Genomic DNA, 22,925 nt, shown 5'->3' with positions numbered 1-22,925 from the left:
CTGAATGCACAGTATGCACGCACACAATTGCAGTATATGCTCAATACAGCGCCTGAGCTTATTTTCTCAATACCAGTATATTCTTTTATTTACCGAATATAGGTGGACAGTCCAAAGTGGGTGCTATATCGATTCGGTACTTTTTTTTTTTAAAGTTAACTCACTTTACAGATAAAGCTTGTATTAAAGCCATTTTATAAGCTACTTTCTAAAATTGGTTTTGTCAGTTATTCAAATAATAAATCATGTCTTACATTGTTTGCTTATATCATTTGCTTTGAGTTTAGAAACTGAAATTTACTTTGTTTTTAAAAAAAGAAAAGAGGACTAATTTGTTTGTCTGAACACTCGGCAGTTACTTATAAAGCGATGCTAGATGGTGCCGCTGCATAGACATTACACGCTGTGTGTAGTTGTATAGTGATTATTATTTATTTTTACCAGACTGAGTAAATGTTAGAAATAACTTATGATTCTGATATGGCACCAGTAAAGAATTCTTGTTGTATTTACTGGTGCTTGCTTCCAAGTTTTACTTGTCCTATTCCCTGGCTAAACACCATATCATTTAGATGTACAACATAATAATGTAGCGAGAAAAAACTAGTTTAGTTTTTGCGTAACTGTAATATTATTACTCCCATTAAAACTGCAACACGTTATATTATCTTGTTATTATCAATAGTAATATTATTACAGTAGCGCGTTACTTAAATAACATGTTACCCCCAACTCTGAAAACACAGGGGATAAAACCATGGTAAACTATGGGAAGTTGGGTGTCGGAATTTACAGGGTGTTCTTTTTTTCCAGAATGGTCCATTAGTCATGTAATTGAAAAAAAAAATGTTATGTAAAAACAGGCCTTTACATCTTGTAATTTTTCCATTTAGCTTGTAGTTTTTCCATATTGCTCAAACCAGGGTGTCTTGTCAGCTTAAATGTGACATTATGATCTGGGTTATTGTACTTTAGGGTATAACTTTGAAAGCGCAACAAGATTTTATGTATGTCCCACAGCACAAGTGTATGAAAATGCATATTTTAATTTCAGAGTATACCCCATTAATGAATGCATTATTGGCTGGTTTTGAATGAATACTTGCACACACAGAGATTTTTTGGCAGATAACCAATCACTGAAAGGTGACAACCGCATGAAAAAGTACCTCCCACCCCCTCATATCTTATGCAAGTTTCTTAAATTAGAATTAACATTATAGTTTCCATAAAAAGCCAACAGAAAAGATCAGAGACACATTGCAAAGAGACACATTGCAAAGCGATCTATGTCTCTAAGTGTTTACAAGACAAATCTTTACAAGGTGTTCTTCGTGTAAACTTTATGTGATTAAGAATTAATTTAGAAACGTTTTGATACCTATTATATATCAGATATCTACTTTTAGGACTATAAGATTGGTGAAACTTTCGAAAAGTTCTACAAAATAGAACAAAATACACAAATGTAAGTATTGTTGAAGGTTAATTCATGAGAGAGAGAGAAATCATGTTGGCTCTTATGAATTTTGTGACTATCACAAAGCAGTTGAATAGAAACAACTAATGTGTTAATTTTATTTATTTGTGTCAGTTATGAAAACAATACCAGTTAGAGGTTGCAGCTTAAATCACTGTCACCATATACCTACAAACTACTGAAATCAAAGGTAACATAATTAAACATTGGAACTATTGGAGTAAATGAATAGTTTTGTAAGACAAGGAAGAGCAGCTTTGTACGGCACTACCTTTACAGACAGGCTCTAGACTTGGGTGACATTGTGCATGCCAAGAGTGTTAGTAGACCAACATGTCCTACCCAAATCAGTGGCCTTTGTTGAATAGCAATTTGTTGGATCATATTGTAAAGCAAAGAGCTTTGCTTTGTTGAATCCAAAGTGAATATAAAACATAGGGATTTGCTTTATCAGATCCAAATGGATAGTAAACCACAGCATAATCCTGTTCAGTTAATTCCTAAACAGATAACTGATGTTGATTTTTTTTCCCACAGGGGGTGAGGTTCCCTACACCACACTGGCAGCTCGAATGATGATGGGGGTCTGGTGGCTGTTTGCCTTGATTGTTATCTCTTCATACACTGCAAACCTGGCAGCTTTTCTCACAATCACCCGCATTGGAAACTCTATACAGTAAGACAGTCTTGATAGCATCTACCCAATAGGAGTATGTTCTAGAACAGAGGTTCTGAAACTTTTTTGTTCGCAGACCACTTGTTTTTTTTTTTTTTTTAATCTTGGCAGACTACACAATAAACAGTATAGCTGGCTGAAAAATAAGCACATACAAAAAAAATCACTGTAATACTAAGAATAGCTGTAGACTTACCTTTCTTTGTTTTAATGCAGTGGGTGGGCCTGTTTCTGTGAGCAAATTTATTTTAAAATTGGAGTTTTAAAGAAGGGTTCTAATTTACTTTTTATTAACACAGATTTACCGAGAGGGAAAAAAAAGGACTGTTTTATTTTTTAAATTGATAATTACAGCAGATGTGAATTAGTTACAATACATTCATGACATTCATGAGGTACCAACACAGTTGGAGCTATGGATCTCCAGCTATAATCTCTATTTATAAAACAGAATGTTTGGATACTGCGCAATGATTGGCCGTTGAGGATTTTTTACCATGCAGTTAAATAGTACAATGCACGGCGGAACTCATTTTTGCTGAAGCACAGTTCAATTAATAAATTATCAATACACAACATATTTAACTCTCAATTAAAATCACATTGTTGTGAGAGGTCTTTTAAAGTTTTTCAAAATGAATGACATTCCTTTCATCACATTTGATCTTTTTGGAGGCATGACAGTAGAATGGCAAGAATTACAAGAAGCAAAACAAAGATTTAATAAGTCAACAACTTAATAAAATTGAAAAAAACTAAAATGCTTGGGCAGCTGGTGTTTTTATTGATTTGATGAAACATAAATAAATGGTAAACGACTTAAAAATAGTCTTGAAAATGTAAACAGTCTGTTACGATAATTCTATGCTTCAGTGTGTAATTCGGCTGGTCAAGAGTACTCAATTTTGTTATGTTAGCCTCCGTGCTGGTCTCAATCGCTCTGTAAACAGCGCTGACATAAACCGCAATGATAGTGTGTTACTGACCAAGCATTTAAAAATGCCAGTAATGTATTTTTGTATTGGCTTCTCAAGGTCAGCGTGGATAGTGAAGTTTGTCTTTGCCTTCTTTTCTGTATCTTTTCATCAACAAAAAATACACGATTGGCATTTTTAAATACTTGGTCACGAACAAGGCTAACATTGCGGGTTATGTCAGCTCTGTTAATGGAGCAATTGAGACCAGCATGGAGGCTTCATTCATTTAAATTAATTACAATTAATGGAAACGTTGAAAACCTCCAGTTTAATGTTTACAACAAATAGAACCTTGTTTGAGGGACGGTTATTCTCCAAAGCGGAAGGATATATACTGAGCATCAAAATAAACGTATCACTTATATTTGAGCATCAAAAGAAACTTATCACTTATATTTGGATAAAATTCACTTGATGCGATTGAAAAATGACAAACTCTGTTTTAGAGCAGGTGCAGTGACTTTTTATTGTGCTGATTAACAACTGACATCACAAAGATGGTGCAAAATGATCTGTCGATCTTGGGCAGGTGTTGTGACTCTTGGTCTCCCAGTTTGTGGCCTGTCATTGACAGAGTGATTCTGGTTATACCGTCTCGCCTGGTTTGAAATTGCTGGCTGTGAGCACCCAAGACGGTGAGCCAGAGTACGCTGTCCTAGTCCAGCCACCAACATGCCGATTGCACGAAGGCGCTGCTCTCTTGACAGACGTGGCATATTGTTTTTTGTTTTTTTTTTATGTGATTTTCTTTATTACTTTTATTCAAGCTTGCAATTCAACAGCTGAAATGACTCCATATCCAGTGTCCAATCAACTGTCTCACTAACTAAGTAATTAAGCGCATATGCTTCAGTCATAGTCACTCGAGCGTGTCATGGTCAAGGATGAATGATCGAGTGATTAAATACCTTTTTTTTTTCAAAAATAAATGTGTTATAATAGTGATAAGTTTCTTTTGATGCTCGGTATATAATAAAATTGTTTGTCTTTTTAATTTTTTTTTAATTGTATCTGTTTATAAGCAGGATAACACTTGAGGGCTTGTGCGGTGTGTTGCATTAACATACAGCTTTATTGATTGAAGGCACGAAGCTTAGCTTACTTTATAAGCTGCTGTGTGCACATGACAGCAATACACGAAAACTCCCTAGTAAAGAATACATTGTAGACACTCCAGCTATATATGACAGATAGTTTAGACCTTTTTTTTAACTTGGAGATATTCTACATGTATGCATTTTCTTCCTGCTTCTGTAGCTTAGTTTTTAAGGTTTGCAATGGGAACTATGCTGCTGCTTCCTTTCCGTAATTATGTAACCTTTCCACGGACCACCTGACGGGAGCCAGTGGACCACCAGTGGTCCGCAGACCACAGATTGAGAACCGCTGTTCTAGAATTTTCTGTATTGCACATATAGGGACCTATTTATTTGCCTATTATTACCACCGGGTCCTGAAGAAATCTTTCTGTGACCGCCGCTTTGAGGGGCTAGACTGTATGAACTGACAATCAATATACAATTTCCTCTTGATTTGTAAGTATAAAGATTAGCCATCTGTCACACATTTTCTGTAAGTAATGCAAAACAGCAGCAAGGGTATGTATTTGAAAAATGCAGTTCATCTTTAAATATTCTTCAAGACTGGAAAGTGCTTTGAAAGACAAGAATAAAATCATTAGAAAAATACAGCAAAGATTTAATGTATACCAAACCTTAATTCACCAAAATAAGCATTGTACATGTAAATGATTAGAACTCAAAAGCATACAGTAATAAGTTTGCAAAACATGTCTTTGCATACTACACAGTATGTACCAGAACTAAACAATGTTGCTACTTTTCACAAGTTTTAATTATAAATACAGTAACATTTACAATTAGGCCAGTGGAAAACCAATTCACATTTTAAGAGCATATACTGAATACACTGTAAAATAACTGAAACCATGTACAGTAAACATGATAGATAACAAATGTAAACTAAATGCTGGAAATTAAAATGGCAAAATGGCATTGTGGGGAATATTAATAATATAAAATTATGTTTCATTGCATTTCAACAATAGAAGAATGTATTAATCAAACCAAAATGAATTGCATAACTTGTTGTTTAAAAGTGGATAGATTTTGGATAGATAGAGGTCAGGCTGGAATACAACACTGTTACTTTTGTATGTGTTCAGTTGAGGGTTGTCATCCAAATAGAATGCAATGGTAAAGGTGGAAACTGAAACGGCATCAATTCAAATTTGTATCATGAATTGATTTTGCCTAGCAACAATTTATGTAGCACTATTTATACTGTTATACTTCACTGTCCTTTAAAAGCCCTTCAACAGTAATACAAATTAAATAATAAAAACAACATATTTAAAACCTATATCAGAAGTCAAGAATCAAACATTAGGCAATTCAAACAACATTATATGTCCCGCCATACCATAAAAACCTAAAAAAACACCAACTTAATCAGGGGCGTCATTTCAGAACAATTATCTGTCCCAATTAGCATCACGAATGAGAAAAAACAGGCAGTAATTGGTCTAGTTTACAATGAGATAATGTGCTGCGCTTTGTCAACATCCTTCTTAAGGTCTTTTCACACTGAACACGCTGCGTCAAAGCGTCAGCGTCCGGCGTATTTTGACGCAGTCAAGCTGCTTTCACACCAAATGCATTCAAATAATTAAAACGCAAGAAACGGTGAACCTGTGATGCACAAGAAGTCGAGATGTATTATTATTAAATAATATACTTATTAATTACTACTCGTTCATGTGTATGATGGAGCACTGTCCCTTAAAATAAAAACCTAAACAACCTAGTTAAAACAAATAAATAGAAGAGCACAGTGCAAATAAGAAAAATTATCAGATTATTATTAATAATACCTGTGGTTTGCTATAGCACTTTAACAAGAACAGAACCATTAATGTGTCATTAAGGCTATGGTTGAAGTTCCTAATCTTAAAAAACTAAACTTTATACAACTATTCAGTTTAAAGATACAGTTTGTGTTTGAAACACAGGGCTCTATCATGCCGTTCTCCACAAATAAGTACAGTAGTAAGCATTTTGATGACTGGACATTTATGTATTTACTGTCTGTCCTAAAATTAAATAATGTAAAATATACATAAACATGAAGATTATATACATTATATGTATACATGTATTCATTTAATTCAGATGGAGGTATTTTTTTAACGTCGCGTCTCATTTTGTGATGCTGTTAAAAATCCTTGAAAGAGTTTTCTTGTTTTCTTTACTGTTGCTCTATTTGTTTCCATTGTCTTTAAGGAAACGTTTCATTTCGGCAATATCTACTGTTTTAAATAACTGATTTTCATAAGCCCATCTCTGTTTGTGTTAATGAAATACAGTAGGGGCTACCTGTTGATGTTTGTTGCCATGCCGACGAGGGGACGAGAGCTGGAGTGTGATTGGTTAGAGAGACAAATTTACGCCTGACGCCTCTTGACTTCGTGATATTAGAGTATATCCCACACCCTGTCGTGCCTTATTGCTCACGTATTATTTGACAATTCATTAGGAAATAAATAGAAAATATAAGGTATTCAGAAGTTCCTCCTATGAAATTCAATTGAAAGTAGTTTGAGTTTGGCTGTTTTAAACATCTAAATACAATACCCACATCCTTAAACATCAGCTAAGTTAATATAGAAGTTGGTAACTTATTTAAATATATACGTGTTGATCCTAATTAGATAAAGGATTTTTTTTTTGTATTATTTTGAATTCCATTCATAATTATGAAAATCATATCTGAGATGTCTAGTAGTGGTGGTTAATTGACTCTGCAATCCAGCAAACTTCTATATTAAGTAGTAATATGACTACCAACAAAATGTTAATATCACTTTTTTCCTTCCGTTTGATGTCATTAACTATTCCTGTGCTCCATGCCACCAATTAGATTTTTTTTACAAATTTGTACACATTTTTTAGGTCATTTTAGCAATAATTATGCCATAAAATCCAAACCCGAGGGCTCCTTCGTTTTTTACACTGCCAAGAAAATCCTTCAAAGATTTTTAAACACAGCACTGTAAAAGCGCAAATCTACAAATTAGATGTTTTTTTTGAGAATTTTTAAGAATCCTATTTATATATCACTAAAGACAACCACTTCTCTTGATTGTATTAGCCAGTTTATTAAACATGAATAACATATACTGTACAATATTTAAAAATGAATGTGGCGTACTTTGACATTGTTAGTTCTATTTAGGGTGTTTAAAAACTACTTACTTAACTGGTAATGGCAAATACTGTTGTTATAATTAGGTCAAATTAGTTTACATTTGGAAAATGACTTGCCCTAAGATTTAGTACTATTTTTTGTAAGCTGTGATTGTCTGCTATGTAACAGCTTTTTAAGGCTGCATTCACACCGGTCTGTTTCGAACGGGTTCAGTCTGGTTCGTTTTGCTGTTCACACTTATCTGCAAGCAAAGGGACCGTTCGTTTGGATGTAAACTAAAGTTTTGTGTTTTTTTTTTGGTCCTTTTCCATTTTATTTCAGGACTGAGTCTGTTTGTGTTCACAATGCAGTTTGCAAGTGAACTCGGTTTGTTTATATGGTGTGTGAACCGGATGTTTACAATATCCTGCAAGGCATATTGAAAGATGACAGCTATTGAGGTATTGCTCTGGTTTTTAATGTAGCATATTTTAGATTCTTACATATTGCTGTGGAAGAAAGCACTGGGGGAGCACTTCACTAATTTAATTAATACATGTATTGAATGCTAACAGTAGGAGAATGCAGTTTACGCAATTCTGCATGGTTCTCCTAGTCTGCATTAAACAAAGTATTTTAAGAAAAGACTGAATCTATTTTACTATTTTTGTTAGTTTTGCCCAGTTTGGATTTGATTTTAGTGTCTGACCAGATTTCTGTCAGAGCTTCAGTTTCTTCCACTGTCCAGATTTCCACAGTGAAAAACTGGGATGTTCTTTTTTCTTCACTTCACTGTTGCCATAGAAACTCCTGAAGCCATTAAAATAACAGTATATAATAACGCAATAATAGTTTTAGAAATTAAACAACGGGTTAATTTATTGCAGATCATAATAATTCATTTATTGCAGATCATAATAATTCATTATGTTCTTTATATTGTCATCTAGTCAACACATGTTAAATGTACAAAAAGACAGATTTTAAAAATAGATTAACTATTACCGTTAAAACATATGCACATAATCAGAATGATCCATATAATTGTTTATTTTATTTTTGAATGGCACTAACACAACCTAATATATTACTCTGCTATTAACTTGTAGAGCACACTGATGCAGTTTTATACTTAATAATAATTTTAAAAAATAGCAAAACCGGGATGATGAACAATTTTACTATTTTCTGACCGGGACAACAGCTGAAACTGTGACAATCCCAGTTTTTACGGGATGTCTGGTAACCCTGATGTAGTTCCCAAAGACATTTTTAGTTTTTTGCTCTACTTGTTTCCTCAGAATATGAACTACACTACGTGCACAGTGTTTAGTTCCGAGTCAGATTACCTTGTATAGTTTGTTTCCTATGTGCAAAAGTCCAGCAGTTGTTCACATTGAGGTTTAACAAGCGAACCAGACTCAGGTGGACTCAGTATGATTACTTTCCCAAGCAGACTTTGTTGTTCACACTTCACACCAAATGTACCGAACTATACCGAGTGCGGACCAAACCCTCTTAAATGGACCCAGTGTAAACAAAGCCTAAGTCCAATGGTAAAAACAAAAATTCCATGATTGTGACCAAGAAAGTTTCATATTTCAAAAACATATCATCTCTGTTTTCACTAGTGTGCATATATTATGCAAGCTGTATTTTTTCCTTCTTGTTTCGTACTTTCCCTTTACTGACATTTAAAGTTACAGGTTAAAAAACAAAACAAAAACAACATTCTTAGCAGTATGAATTTCATATAATTCAGGGGTCAGTTCAATTTAATAGTTACATATTTCTAAGTATGTTACATGCAGTCCAACTAACCTCTCCCTGTCAACTCCTGCTCATTGTTTTGTACCGCCCCCCTGGGCCTCTCACTCACTTTCTGGATGAACTCGACTATCTACTCTCCTCCCTCCCCTCTCTGTCTACCCCGACTGTCCTGTTGGGTGACTTCAACATCCATCTCTCCAACCCCAGCCACTCTGCTGGATTCCTCCCTCTCCTTCACTCCTTCGACTTCTGTCTCTCTCCGTCCCCTCCTACCCACAAAGCTGGCCGTCAACTGGACCTCACCTTCTCCAGGGCCTGCTGCCCCTCCAACCTCTCTGTCACCCCCCTGGACCTCTCTGATCACTATTTCATCTCTTTTTCTCTGTCTCTCCCCCCTCTCCCTGCTCCTCCTACCCCCACTGTCACCTCTCGCCGTAACCTCCGCTCTCTCTCCCCCTCTGTCCTTGCCTCCACTGCTCTCTCTCACCTCCCTCCTATCGACTCCTTTTCACAACTCTCCGTAGACTCTGCTACCTCCACCCTCTTCTCCTCACTCACCTCCTCCCTCGACTCCCTCTGTCCCCTCACCTCCCGACCCGCTCGCCCCTCCCCTCCCCATCCCTGGCTCTCCTCTGTGCTCCGCTCGGCAAGAATCACACTGCGATCTGCTGAAAAGAAATGGAAGAGAACCAAACTCCCTGCTGCCCTAGACCTTTACCGCACTCTTCTCTCCTCCTTCTCCTCTACTCTCTCCTCTGCTAAATGTGCTTATTTCCAATCTGTAATCCAAGCCTCCACTAACAACCCACGTAAACTATTCTCTACCTTCTCCTCCCTCCTAAACCCTCCCCCCCCTCCTCCTCCCTCCTCTATCTCCCCTGACGACTTTGCCTCCTTCTTCTCTTCTAAAATCTCAGATATCCGCAAACTCTTTAACACCTCTCCCTCCCCCGCACCCCCTCCTGCTCCAACCCCTACACCCACTACATCCCCTACTAACTCGCCCTCCCTCTCCACCTTCTTGCCCCTCTCAGACTCTGACCTCTCCTCCCTGCTCCAGGGTCACAAACCCACCACGTGTGCCTTGGACCCCCTCCCCACTCACCTCTTTCAAGCTGCTGCTCCTGCTCTACTCCCCTTCATCTCCTCCCTCCTCAACACCTCTCTACTTTCTGGCATCTTCCCCTCTGCCTTCAAAAAAGCCTCTATCACTCCCCTCCTCAAAAAACCGACCCTCGACCCCACCTCCCTCCAGAGCTACCGTCCTGTCTCCCTCCTACCCTTCCTCTCCAAAACCCTCGAGCGGACTGTACACCGCCAGCTCTCTGCTTTCCTGTCCAACCACTCTCTGCTTGACCCTCTCCAATCTGGCTTCCGCTCTGCTCACTCCACTGAAACCGCCCTTCTCTCTGTCACCAACTCACTTAAGTGTGCCCGAGCTGCCTCTCTCTCCTCTGTCCTAATTCTCCTCGACCTCTCTGCTGCCTTTGACACTGTTGATCACTCTATTCTACTATTATCTCTTGCTGACCTGGGGATCTCTGGCACTGCTCTGGCCTGGTTCTCCTCCTACCTCTCCAACCGCACTTACCAGGTAACCTGGCGTGGAGCAACCTCCACACCTCACCCTCTCTTGACTGGAGTCCCCCAAGGGTCAGTCTTGGGTCCTCTCCTGTTCTCTCTCTACACCCGCTCCCTGGGCCCCCTCATCGCATCCTATGGTTTCTCATACCATTTCTATGCTGATGATGCTCAGATTTTCCTCTCCTTCCCCACCTCTGACTCCACCATCTCCTCCCGTATCTCTACCTGTCTGTCTGCTATTTCCTCCTGGATGCACTCGCATCACCTCAAACTCAACCTCTCTAAATCTGACCTCCTTTTCTTTCCCTCCTCCTCCCCCTCCTCTGATCTCTCTATCTCTGTTCCTCTGGAATCTACCACACTCTCTCCCTCTTCCTCAGCTAAAAACCTTGGAGTCACCCTGGACCCCTGCCTCTCTTATTCCCAGCACATCTCCACTCTGGCACGCACTTGCAGATTCTTCCTGAGCAACATCCGAAGAATCCGACCCTTCCTCACCAACTATGCTACCCAGCTCCTGGTCCAGGCCCTGGTACTCTCCCGCCTAGACTACTGCAACTCCCTCCTGGCTGGCCTCCCTGCGTCTGCCACCCGTCCGCTCCAGCTCATCCAGAACTCTGCTGCTCGCCTGGTGTTCTCTCTACCTCGCTTCGCCCACGCTACTCCACTACTCCGCTCGCTCCACTGGCTCCCGATCACCGCTCGCATCCAGTTCAAGACTCTTGTACTAGCCTACAGATGCCTTGATCAGACTGCACCCAGCTACCTCCAGACCCTCATCTCTCCCTACACCCCCACTCGACCTCTCCGCTCCGCCTGCACTAGAAGACTGGCTCTACCTCCGCTACGCTCCCCTGCCTCCCGAGCCCGCTCCTTCTCCACCCTTGCTCCGCAGTGGTGGAACGACCTTCCTACAGATGTCAGGACTGCCCAGTCCCTGACCACATTCCGGCGCCTCCTTAAGACTCACCTCTTCAAACAGCACCTGTAGAACTCCTCTGTTGTATCCTGGGACACTATCACCCTTCATTTAAATATGCTTTATTTTGCTCTTATCTGCCCCCTATTTTACTGCATTTAATCCTGTACCTCAGAATATTGTAATCTCCCAAGTGTTTAATCTGTAGTATTTTGTACTTAATCATATCCTGATGTAACTATCACTACTTAATCATATCCTGATGTAACTTTCACTATTATCTGCTGTATTATTGAATTGTGGTTTGTCACACTTGAGAATTATTGTATTTCTTGTTCTTATTGTATGACTTATATTGTAACACTTGAATGTATTTGTATTTGCTTGCGATTGTAAGTCGCCCTGGATAAGGGCGTCTGCTAAGAAATAAATAATAATATTGACTCTATGGATGTGTCATACCCTGTTACTAAAAAACATTTTTCTGAGGAAAATATTTTCCAGTAATTTAAAATAATGAGGTTTTTAATAAAGCACAATATCATATCCATAATGGGCTTTTTTTGTTTTTTTTGGTAATATTTTTTGTAAAAACCTATTGAAATGTATATTATGCATTATTTTTTCTTTTACTTTTCCCCCACTAGAGGAGTATGCTCAAATTACCAATATGGATGTGACCATTTCCATGCTGATAAAAACCTTATGCTTTGAGATACTGGCTGCCTGATACACAACTATATTCTGTCATTCCCTACTTCAAGTTCAAGTTGAGGTTAGATTGTGGGTATTTTACAAAAACAAATAACCCTTTTGTGGCAGTATTTGTACATCCCTGTCGTGGAGTTTTTATGAATGTGTAAATCTGCTGCCACCACTTCTACAGCTGCTAATCTCAAAAATGTTCAGCTTGCAACTTCATGTTCAGTGTTATGGAATCTCCTCAGGCAAAATCTAACAATATCTTTCACTTTGACCTGTGACCTAAGATGGCTGTTATATTTGGAAATATTGACTTTAAAGCCCGCTGCACACAGCCCGACTCAAGCCATCCCAACTCATCTCATCTGAGTATGCAAAGATTTTGCAATCAGTTGTGCTCAGTTTTGGTTTGATGTCACAATTGAGTTTTTCCCGACTGGGTGTCGCACACTGCTAAGACTGAATTAGACGGACCACAACTAGATCCTGGTGATTACTATGTACACATTTTTGTATTAACTTAGCCCAACATAGCGACCCTCATTATTATGCATGGCATCGTATGCTGATTAGACGGCGGAGACAGCGCTGCGAGGCAACCAAGAAGCGCTTAGCCTATTAATTAATTTACCATTTACACCGCTGCACACAGCCCGACTCATCTCATCTCATCTGGCCGTACAGAGTTTGGATGAATCGTATCTGTGCGTGTACTTAAAACCAAGATTATGCAGATTTCAGTCGGGATGTCTTCAGATTTGAAGATTGAACATGTTGAATCTTTTTCAGACGCAGTTTCATTCAGATGTGATCAGTCTGTCTGTGTACAGCGGTTGCCGACCAAGACTGACTGAGACCGATTAGTCATAAGGGTGTCAACCAATGGTGAAGCAGGTTTAAGTGACGTAGCTTGTCATGTAACTTGTCATACAAGATGGTGGAATATTGATAGCTTTTGTTCCACAGGTAAAAATTAATTAGTCTTGAATTGCTCCGAGTGTCCCGAATTGAAAAAATACCAGATATGTGCACATTTGAATAGTTTTTTTAGGCGTTTACTAATCAAAGGTAAATTATCAATTTACCTTTTTATTATCAATCTACTGGCAGCCTATATTTTCTTACTGCGCTAAAACAAAAGTAACCGGTGCGTCGATCTCCAGTAGGTAACAAATCACAAGCCCCTAGATCCACACGCTGAGAAAAAAACGCCAAAGTCAAATAAAAAGATCAACAGGTTGGATTTAATTTACCACAGGCTAAAGTTTGCACGGCGTAAATGGTCAATTAATTAATAGGCTAAGTGCTTCTTGGTTGCCTCGCAGCGCTGTCTCCGCTGTCTAATCAGCATACGATGCCATCCATAATATGAGGGTCGCTATGTTGAGCTAAGTTAATACAAAAATGTGTACAGGGCAGTATTAATTACATTTGCATACATAGTAATCACCAGGATCTAGTTGTGGTCAGTAATTCAGTCTTAGCAGTGTGCGACACCCAGTCGGGAAAAACTCAACTGTGACGTCAAACCAAAACTGAGCACAACTGATCGCAGAATCTATGCATACTCAGATGAGATGAGTTGGGATGGTTTGAGTCGGGCTGTGTGCGGCGGGCTTAATACTTGGTCTACAGCTGTAATTCTGTGATTCTCTCTGTCCAAGTTCAAATACAGGTGCTGTTCACAAAACTTTAAACATTTTTTTTATTTTTATTTTTTTTAGTGGCGGGAATGGGCTTACATAAATATCTATAGGCCTGATAGTTTAACAAAAAAGTTTATCATCGTGGTGTGCAAGTCTTCCCTTACTCCGATGATTGCACTGCTTTTTTGGATGCAGTTTGAACATTAAAATGATAATACATGCAAAGTAAACACATTCTCAACCTCAGAACCTTGGGGGACTGGGCAGGGCCCACATGAATTACCTCTGACATATTATCCCCACTACACAGTTAAAAATAGCTGTACGGTAATTTCAGTGCTACCTCTAGCAGCACAGAAAAAAAATCATGAATGTTGTTCTCATTCAATCCTGTGAACTGCTAGCGGTAACTGTAACATTGCTTTTTGACTGAAACATACTTGAACTGGCAATGGCACGTCACCCTGTGAAACAATACTTAACTTCTTGAAAACTATACAACACGATTACTCTATAGTGTATATATGTGTGTGTGTGCATATGATTTTGTAGACCGCAAATAGTAATTTATTTCAAAAGAATATATTTCACACAATAAACCACTTAAGGAAATCATATAAAATCATAGACCACAATGTAGTTTACAGAGAAATCAAAGCATTATTTTCCGCGTGTATTTGAGAAACAAAAAATGCCACAATCTAATAAAATAAAAAATAAAGTCTAGTTGCATGTCTAGCTAATAATCTCCATAGTAATAACCTTAACATACATATGAGCAAATGACAATCTCAAAGTGCTATTTAAAATAAAACTTAAAACTTAACAAATTACTCTCTAATAGTGTTATATCAGTGTTTGTCAAAGTGGATGCGTTCTTGCAGAGCTCCGCATGTCACTCTGGTCTGGACAGAATGCACTCTGCTCTGAGAAACTGTTTCTTCAAGAGACACTAACTGGTTCATACATTTCCCATACATTTTTATATGCCGTAATTTAAAACTTAAATTCTGAGGGAATTATTGCACAATGACTAGTAACTTTATAAACCATAACTGAATATCATATAAAGGGTGGGCTGTCTGGCTTGTTCTGTGTATGCTTACTGTTGATGGAATCCCTCCTCAGGTCTCTACAGGACCTCTCGAAGCAGACGGACATCCCCTACGGCACAGTGCTGGACTCTGCAGTGTACGACCACGTGAGGACGAAAGGCATGAATCCTTTTGAGAGAGACAGCATGTACTCCCAGATGTGGAAGATGATCAACCGAACCAGCAGCGCTGAGAACAACGTTGAGGAATCCCAGGAGGGCATTCGGAGGGTACGTTTATTTTTACATTTTTACATTTCCAAAGATTAGTTTGATATGTCATTTTTATGGATCTCTCATGTTTTTATAATTTATATATTGTAAATAAAGTGTGCACTGATAAAGACAAAAGGGAAATCTGAGGCCATATCTAAGACTGAATCTTGCACTCTGGTTTTTGTATGCCTGTCCTGTGCTAGATAGTGTAGACATAAAGATAACATAATTTTTATATCTGCCTTCATTTTACAGAGTGCTCATCTTCATAAAAGTGTCATGTCATGTAAATGGGTCACAGTGACTTGTTCCACTGGTCCCACCGTCACAACGTATATGGTTGTTTATTGAGCTATAGTTGTTGTGCGTTGGTACCTTATAAAATTAGAACTCTACAATACACACTTGGCTTGGTGTATATATACACCGAGGGAAAATTATTGGGTAACAGAATGATATATTCAAATATTGCCCATGGGAGCACTGTTGAACTGAGGCCTCAGCTCACCTAATCACCATTGTATCATTGTATTGTTTTCCTCATTTCAAACTCAGCACTCTTTGTCGGCCACATAATCCACAAAATGTGTTAATATACTGCAAGCAACTTTATGCCAGCCCAGTGTTTACGCTGCCAATAGCATTGTCATATTTCTCCCTTAGATACAGGCTATAATCTTTTAACAAAACAGGGCACTCAAATGCCATATAATCAGCTGCAAATCTTGTTCTGGAAAAATAAAAATAGACTAAATCCAGGATACTAACCCTAACGAAACTGAAGCTAGGTAAATAAATCAATAGAAACTAACCCTTAATATGATATAACGTTAGGTTATTATCATAACCCTGGTTCTCTGAAATAGAAATATTAACCATCACCAATGGGTTATTCCCCTTTAAGAACCCAAGAACTGAAAAGCATTATGCCAACAAACTCTCGCGAGAGTGCATGACGCAATGTGAGTTGCCCCGACAAAAGCACATTGCAGCCATTTGCAAATTCTCTTTTTACTTTTGAGTCTCGTGGCTCCACAGCGACCGCGAAGACTGATGGTTAATATTTCTATTTCAGAGAACCAGGGTTATGATAATAACCTAATGTTCTCTTTCAAGTACGAAATATTAACCATCACCAATGGATAAGTATACCCAATCTGTCGTGAGGACAGGTGCAAGACTCTTATGAGCTAACCGCGCTAGCAGTCCAAGGTGACAAGTTACTCACCGATCAATCTGTAGTTGAGGGGACGACCACCGAGGCAGCCCTCAACACTCTTGATCCAAAACCAGGACACAGCAGATCCACGATGTTCATCCTGTAGAACCTCGTGAACGTGTGGGGGGTCGCCCACGCCGCTTCATTGCATATGTCCATGACAGATGCACCCTGGAACATTGCCCAAGAAGTGGCCTGCCCTCTAGTGGAATGGCCAGTGATCTTCTCAGGCGGGGGCAACTTTGCAAGTTGATACGCAATCTTCACGGCCTCCGTTAGCCACCTAGACAGGCGCTGTTTAGACAGAGCCTGACCTTGGGACTGAGAACCGTAGCAAACAAAGAGTTGCTCCGACTGGCACAAACTTGTTGTCCTCGCCACATAATAGCGCTCTGATAGGGCATAGCGTGTGGAGCATTCTGTCTCTGTCGGACTGAAAAGGAGTAGGGTGAAAAGCCTCCAACTCCACCGACTGTTTGACATGGAAAGCCGAAATAGTCTTTGGCAAAAACGCAGGGTTGGTCCGGAGTGTCACCCATGACCGGCCTTTCGCAAAATATAAACAGGCTTTTGCGACGGAAAGTGCCTGCAGCTCACTTACTCGCTCAGCAGAAGTGACTGCCACCAAAAAAGCTGTCTTAAAAGACAAAAGCTTTAGCTCTGCAGAATGCATGGGCTCAAAAGGAGGTTTCGTTAGTGCATTCAGCACGTCATTCAACCGCCAGTGAGGAACAACGTCCTTCTTTGGAGGATGGAGTCTCCTGGCCCCCTTCAAAAACTGTCCCGCCAGGAAATGTGCTCCTGGATAGATCTTCACATGGCAAGCTGAAATAGCTGCCAGGTAGACTTTTAGAGTAGAAGGGCTCTTCCCATCGTCCAGCAGGTCTTGCAAAAACTGCAAGATCAATGCCATTGGACACATTGTGGGATCCTCTCCCTTCGACAGACACCATGTCTTAAAAACGCCCCACTTGTAGCCATACTGGGAACGAGTGGAGGCAGCCCTAGCGTTCTGTAGGGTGTCAATCACCCTATTAGACAAACCCAGATGGCTCAAATGGAGCCGCTCAGGGGCCAAACCCAGAGTTGTAGGCTCAATGGGTCGTGATGCCACAGAGCACCCTGTGCCTGGCTGAGCAGGTCGCGGCGACTGGGCAACTGCCAAGGCTGTCCGCACAGGAGCTGTATCAGTGAGGCAAACCAGGCTCTCTTGGGCCAGTGAGGTGCTACTAGTAGGACCGTGGCCCTGTCCTGTCTGATCTTCTCCAGACACAGAGGTAGCAAAGCTATCGGCGGAAACGCATACAGTGGGCACGCTGGTGATTGGTGAGCCAATGCGTCGACCCCTAGACACCCTTCGTCTCTCATTATGGAGAACCACAGGGTGCAATGCGTCGACTCCTGGGAGGCAAAAAGGTCGATCTCCGCTCTCCCAAACCGTTTCCATATGAGGCTGACAACCTCGGGATGGAGTCTCCAATCTGTGCTGCCCGGAACCTGCCTCGAGAGGAGGTCTGCGGCAATGTTCACCACTCCAGGTAGGTGTACCGCTCGGAGTGAGAGGAGATGGGTGTGTGCCCAGACCAGAAGCCTGTTGACCATCTTGTTGAGACTGGGTGATCTTGTACCACCCTGGTGGTTGATGTAAGCCATCTGTCGTGTTGTCCGTCCGGACAAGCACGTGTCTCCCCCTGATTTCCTCTAGAAAGAACTGAAGAGTGAGAAACACTGCTTGCAGTTCTAGAAGATTTATGTGTCGGCCCAGCCACGGAGGCCGCTAAATCCCTTGTGCACCCCGACCGTTCCACACCCCACCCCAACCATGGTTGGAGGCGTCGGTGGTAACGACGTCTCTTCTTGTGACCGTTCCCAGCCTGACGCCTAGGCGTAGGTGGGCCGGTTGTTTCCACCAAGAGAGAGTTCGGAGACAATATCTGGACACTGTCACCAAACGGTTGCGGTTCAGCATTGGGTGAGGGACCATCCTGTTGAACCAGGCCTGAAGGGGCCGCATATGCAGGAGGCCCAGGGGAAGGGATTGAGAAGCTGCTGCCATCAGGCCCAGAAGTTTCTGGAATGTCACCACTGGTAAAGCTCTGCCTAACTGGAATAGGTCTAGGCAGGCTGATATGCTTGACACCCTGTTGTCCGACAGCACTGCTGTCATGGATCGGGCGTCCAGACTCAAACCCAAGTAGCGCGCTACTTGAGCTGGCGTCAGTTGACTTTTCGCATGATTCACCTTCAGACCTAGTCTGGATAGGTGAGCGGTGACAAGTTCCGTGTGTTGCAGCGCCTGACCTGGCGACTCCGCACAAATGAGCCAGTCGTCCAGGTAGTTTAGAATTCTGATACCGTTGAGTCTCAGAGTGGCCAGGATAGCGTCCATGCATTTCGTGAAAACGCGTGGCGCTAGGGATAGGCCGAATGGCAGTACACGGAACTCGTAGCCTTTCCCTTGAAAGGCGAACCGAAGATACTTCTGGTGCCCTGGTTTTATGGGAATGTGGAAGTAGGCGTCCTGCAAGTCCACTGTCGTGAACCAGTCGCCCGGCCTGATGGACTGCGACAGCTGTCGCAAGGTCAACATCTTGAACCGCCTGCGGCTCAGATACAGGTTGACCTGTCTGAGATCGAGGATCGGTCTGAGGCCGCCGTCCCGTTTGGGCATCAGAAAGTATTTGGAGTAGAACCCCCCGACCATGTCGGAGGCTGGTAAGATGCGAATAGCCTGCTTTTGCAGGAGGGTCTTTAGCTCCTGAGCCAGTGAGTCGTTGTCACAGGGGCCCCTGACCAGCGTATGGACCACCCCCCGAAAGGCTGAATGGCTGAATTGTAAGGAGTACCCCCGACGTATAGTGGTGAGCACCCACGAATCGCGGGTGCACTGGCCGCAGTACTCCAGATGGGCTTTGGAGAGGGGGCCCTGGGCCTATGGCAGAAAATTCCTAGGGCTGCTGCTTTGGTTTAGGCGCCTGCGGTCTCTTATCAGGCGCATTGCGCTGGAACCGCCTTTGCCTACCGCGTCCCCGGCTTGACCTACCAGTGACCGCTGGAGAGCCCCGTGGACCGCCCTGAGGCTGCCACTGTGGCCGAGGTGGTAGCCTCTGATACCACTGCTTCTTAGGCGGTGGTGCCGGTTTAGGGGCAAGGTCACTAAATGCCTTTGTCGCTTCCCTTGCCACTTTGGACCGAAGCAACAAATCGTCCAGTGCAGGGCCGAATGTATGCCCTGGCGTGATGGGCGCGTCCAGCAGAGCAGCCTTGTTATTCTCCATCAGCCTGGCTTGAGAGAGCCACAGCTGACGGCGAGCAGCCACCAATGCTGCCATACTGCGCCCTGTTGCTTGACTCAGAAGCTGTGCTAGTCGTAGCAACATTCGGGAGATCAGCCGCAGTTCCTCTGTCTGATCGAGGGTCATTCACCCCTCAGCAGCAGAGCCCCAAATGTGGCTCTGGTAAGCCACCAAACAGGTATTGTAGTTGCCCAACCAGGCAACAAAGGCATTAGCGGAGTAAGCCTTCTTTAGAAGGACCTCCGTGACCCGACATTGCTTGTTTTGGCAAGCCGCATCTTTGGACAGCAGCGCAAGGTTCACTGGTTGCGCCAAAGCTGGAATAGTGGACCCGACAGGGGGTAACTGGACCAGACCCCTTTTATCCCCCTCGTGAACCCTATAGGTCGTACCTGACCTAGGGACCGCAGGGGCTGTGGCCGGGTGCTGCCACGATGAGGTCAGTTCCTGCCAAAAATCCGGGTGGATGGGCGGGGCCTCAGAGGGTAGCTCCTTACGCTCGTCATAAACAGAGCACCTCTCAACTGTCGCACTCGGCCATGGCACCCTAAGTGCATCATTGGCTCAACGCATCAGGGGTATGAGCTCCCCAAGCAAGGGAATCAGAGGCAGCGAGTCCAACGCTGGATCCTCTGAAAAGAACACCTCACGCTCCTCAGCTCCTTCTGAAGCGAGGACAGAGAGAGCGTCCTCCATTCCCCCCCCCCAACTCAACCTCTGCCAGTTCCGGTGGCGGAGGGGGGGAGAGAGAAGCCGCTTGTGAAGGTGGAGCAACAGGCACTCGCATCACAACAGGTGCTTACACCACAGCATGTGCCTGCACTGGCAGAGACCGCACCTACAACAACTGGGTCAGAGTTGACTGCTGTTGCTGGAACATCTCACACATATACCGCCAGCGGTCCGATGATCGGGACCTGTGCCTCCTTTTCTTACCCCTTGGGGAAGGAGAAGCATGAGAGGATACACAAAATAATAATACAACAACAAAACTATCTCACGGGGATTGTTTTTTTGTTTTTTTTTCTGGAACAGAGCCCTGTCCAGATGAGTTATCTGCCGTAATAGTGAACTAGACTCGGGGGAGGGTGAACGCAAGTCGCAGGCTCCCGCTGGCGCACTGCCAGGTCGGGCTGACTAGATCAAAAACTCGGCAATAATATAATATTTTAAATAACGGTAGCGACCGTAGTAAAAACACTGTTAGAGACAGAATACTGCAAAACAGGTTAAACAAGGCAATACTACTAAGTAATAAGAAATACTTAGCTCAGATGCTTTCACTCTTAGTGAAAAAGGAAAAAGTGAATTTGCAAATGGCTGCAATGTGCTTTTGTCGGGGCAACTCACATTGCGTCATGCACTCTCGCGAGAGTTTGTTGGCATAATGCTTTTCAGTTCTTGGGTTCTTAAAGGGGAATAACCCATTGGTGATGGTTAATATTTCGTACTTGAAAGAGAACTCATTGTTTAGAGTCATATTTCAGTTTAGAAGTAGGAAACAATGGCAGAATCTTGTATTTTAATTGTGAAACATGCATTTTGCACTGTGGTTGTGTTCCATAAAATTGTGTTGATCTGTTGCAATAATATTGGTCACACTAAAGGTCACAATCCTGGTTTAGTCCTGGAGCAAGCTGCTCTGGCTGATATCACGAGTAGAAGCTGTAAGAAAGGATTATAAATTGGGTCCAACTTTGATGTGTGCTTTCCTTTTGAAGGTTTAGTGAGACAGTTAAGAAAAGTCATAAAGAGCAGTTTGCTCTGCATTATTAATTTTAATTTAATGTGATTACACAAGAGGAGCAACGAGTTCATTATGTCAGACAGGCTAATAAACAAACTTTATGATTTTATATATATATATATATATATATATATATATATATATATATATATATATATATATATATATATATATATATATATATAATTTAGAATGACCAATTATTATTTTTATTTATTCTCCCTCAATTGGGAATGTCCAATTATGTTTTGTCTCCTCACCGCAGCGAGTCCCCACACAGCACAGACGTTCTGAGGGCAGTGAGCATCCTCCGATCTCACAAGCCTAAAGCCAGAATCGCTTTTACGCCAAGCAATCCAGAGCAGAGGTGGGCGGGCTACTGATCCCAGAGAACAGTGACCAGCCTTGCCTCTTATCCACTCTGAATGTCTTCGGTATCCGGCCAGTAGGGTTCGCTGCTGCGCGATGAGAAGCAATCCCTCCCTGGACACAAACTGGTGCTGTCCAGAATCTGTGTGACTCATCCTGCGCTCCCAGCGGCAGCGCTTTAACTGGATGAGCCACTCAGGGGCCCTTGATTTGATATTTTTAGTGGTTGAATTGCTTAGTTCAGTAATCACCAAGACTTCAAATGAGTCATGCTTGTGTGTGCTTTTATTATTTTGTTTTTATTAGAAACAAGTGTTTGTGTGGATGCATATCAACTTGCCCTGTATATTATCTGAAAATGGCTGAATCATTGTAATGCAAGTCACATCCTAGACTGTCTGAAACAATCTCCTTTTCTAAAGCACTGTTGCTTCAATTTGTTTTCAAATACATGCTTGTTACTAAGCAACCTTAAGAATGAGTTGAAATACAAAAAGTTGTAACAGTTTTTGGTTGCTGGTAGAACATGATTCAAATACTGTTTCTGTTTCATAATGCTGTTGGTGGCACTTTTTCTAGGAAGGCTTAGGAAGACAACAACATTTAACCCATTTCCAGTAAAAAAATAATGAGAGATATAACGAAAAGGGTATATACTGTAACTGTTCCAAAATGTGCTAAGCAGAAAATAATATGTGGAGGTTAGAAAGACTGCACAATGATTCAGATGAATAATCAAGTGCAACCACTGCCAGGTTTCAATCTATTGCTAATCCTCCTATCCCCTGGATACTCAAAAAAAAAAGAAAAGAAAGCTGACAATGATACGGTTTCTGCTGAGCTTCTTCTAAAAAACATTAATCCTGGGAGTTCTGTGAGATTTATCTGGCACCAAAGACTTCTGAATGGTTTAGGTGACGATCAATTAATGGGAAATGACAATGGTATGTCTAAACTGAATTCAGCATATTTAAAAAGCTTGAGCTTCTGCACCTCTAGTTGGACCGGGCTCTTGGAGGAATAAT

General features: G+C 41.6%; 1 protein-coding gene across 2 annotated transcripts in view; it reads left to right on the top strand.

Moving 5' to 3' along the window:
- Positions 1 to 22,925, top strand: part of LOC117409029 (glutamate receptor ionotropic, delta-2) — a 612,251-nt gene that overhangs the window by 500,426 nt on the left and 88,900 nt on the right. For both annotated transcript variants that reach the window (XM_058996844.1, XM_034014543.3), the window contains 2 exons: positions 2,018 to 2,156; positions 15,089 to 15,284. In XM_058996844.1, coding sequence (XP_058852827.1) covers positions 2,018 to 2,156; positions 15,089 to 15,284 — 335 coding nt within the window. The remainder of the gene's footprint in view (positions 1 to 2,017; positions 2,157 to 15,088; positions 15,285 to 22,925) is intronic.

This window comes from Acipenser ruthenus, chromosome 2 (assembly GCF_902713425.1).
Source record: "Acipenser ruthenus chromosome 2, fAciRut3.2 maternal haplotype, whole genome shotgun sequence".
Taxonomy (NCBI): Eukaryota; Metazoa; Chordata; class Actinopteri; order Acipenseriformes; family Acipenseridae; genus Acipenser; species Acipenser ruthenus.
The sequence above is the reverse complement of the archived record's forward strand: the minus strand, read 5'-3'. Positions and strand labels throughout refer to the sequence as shown.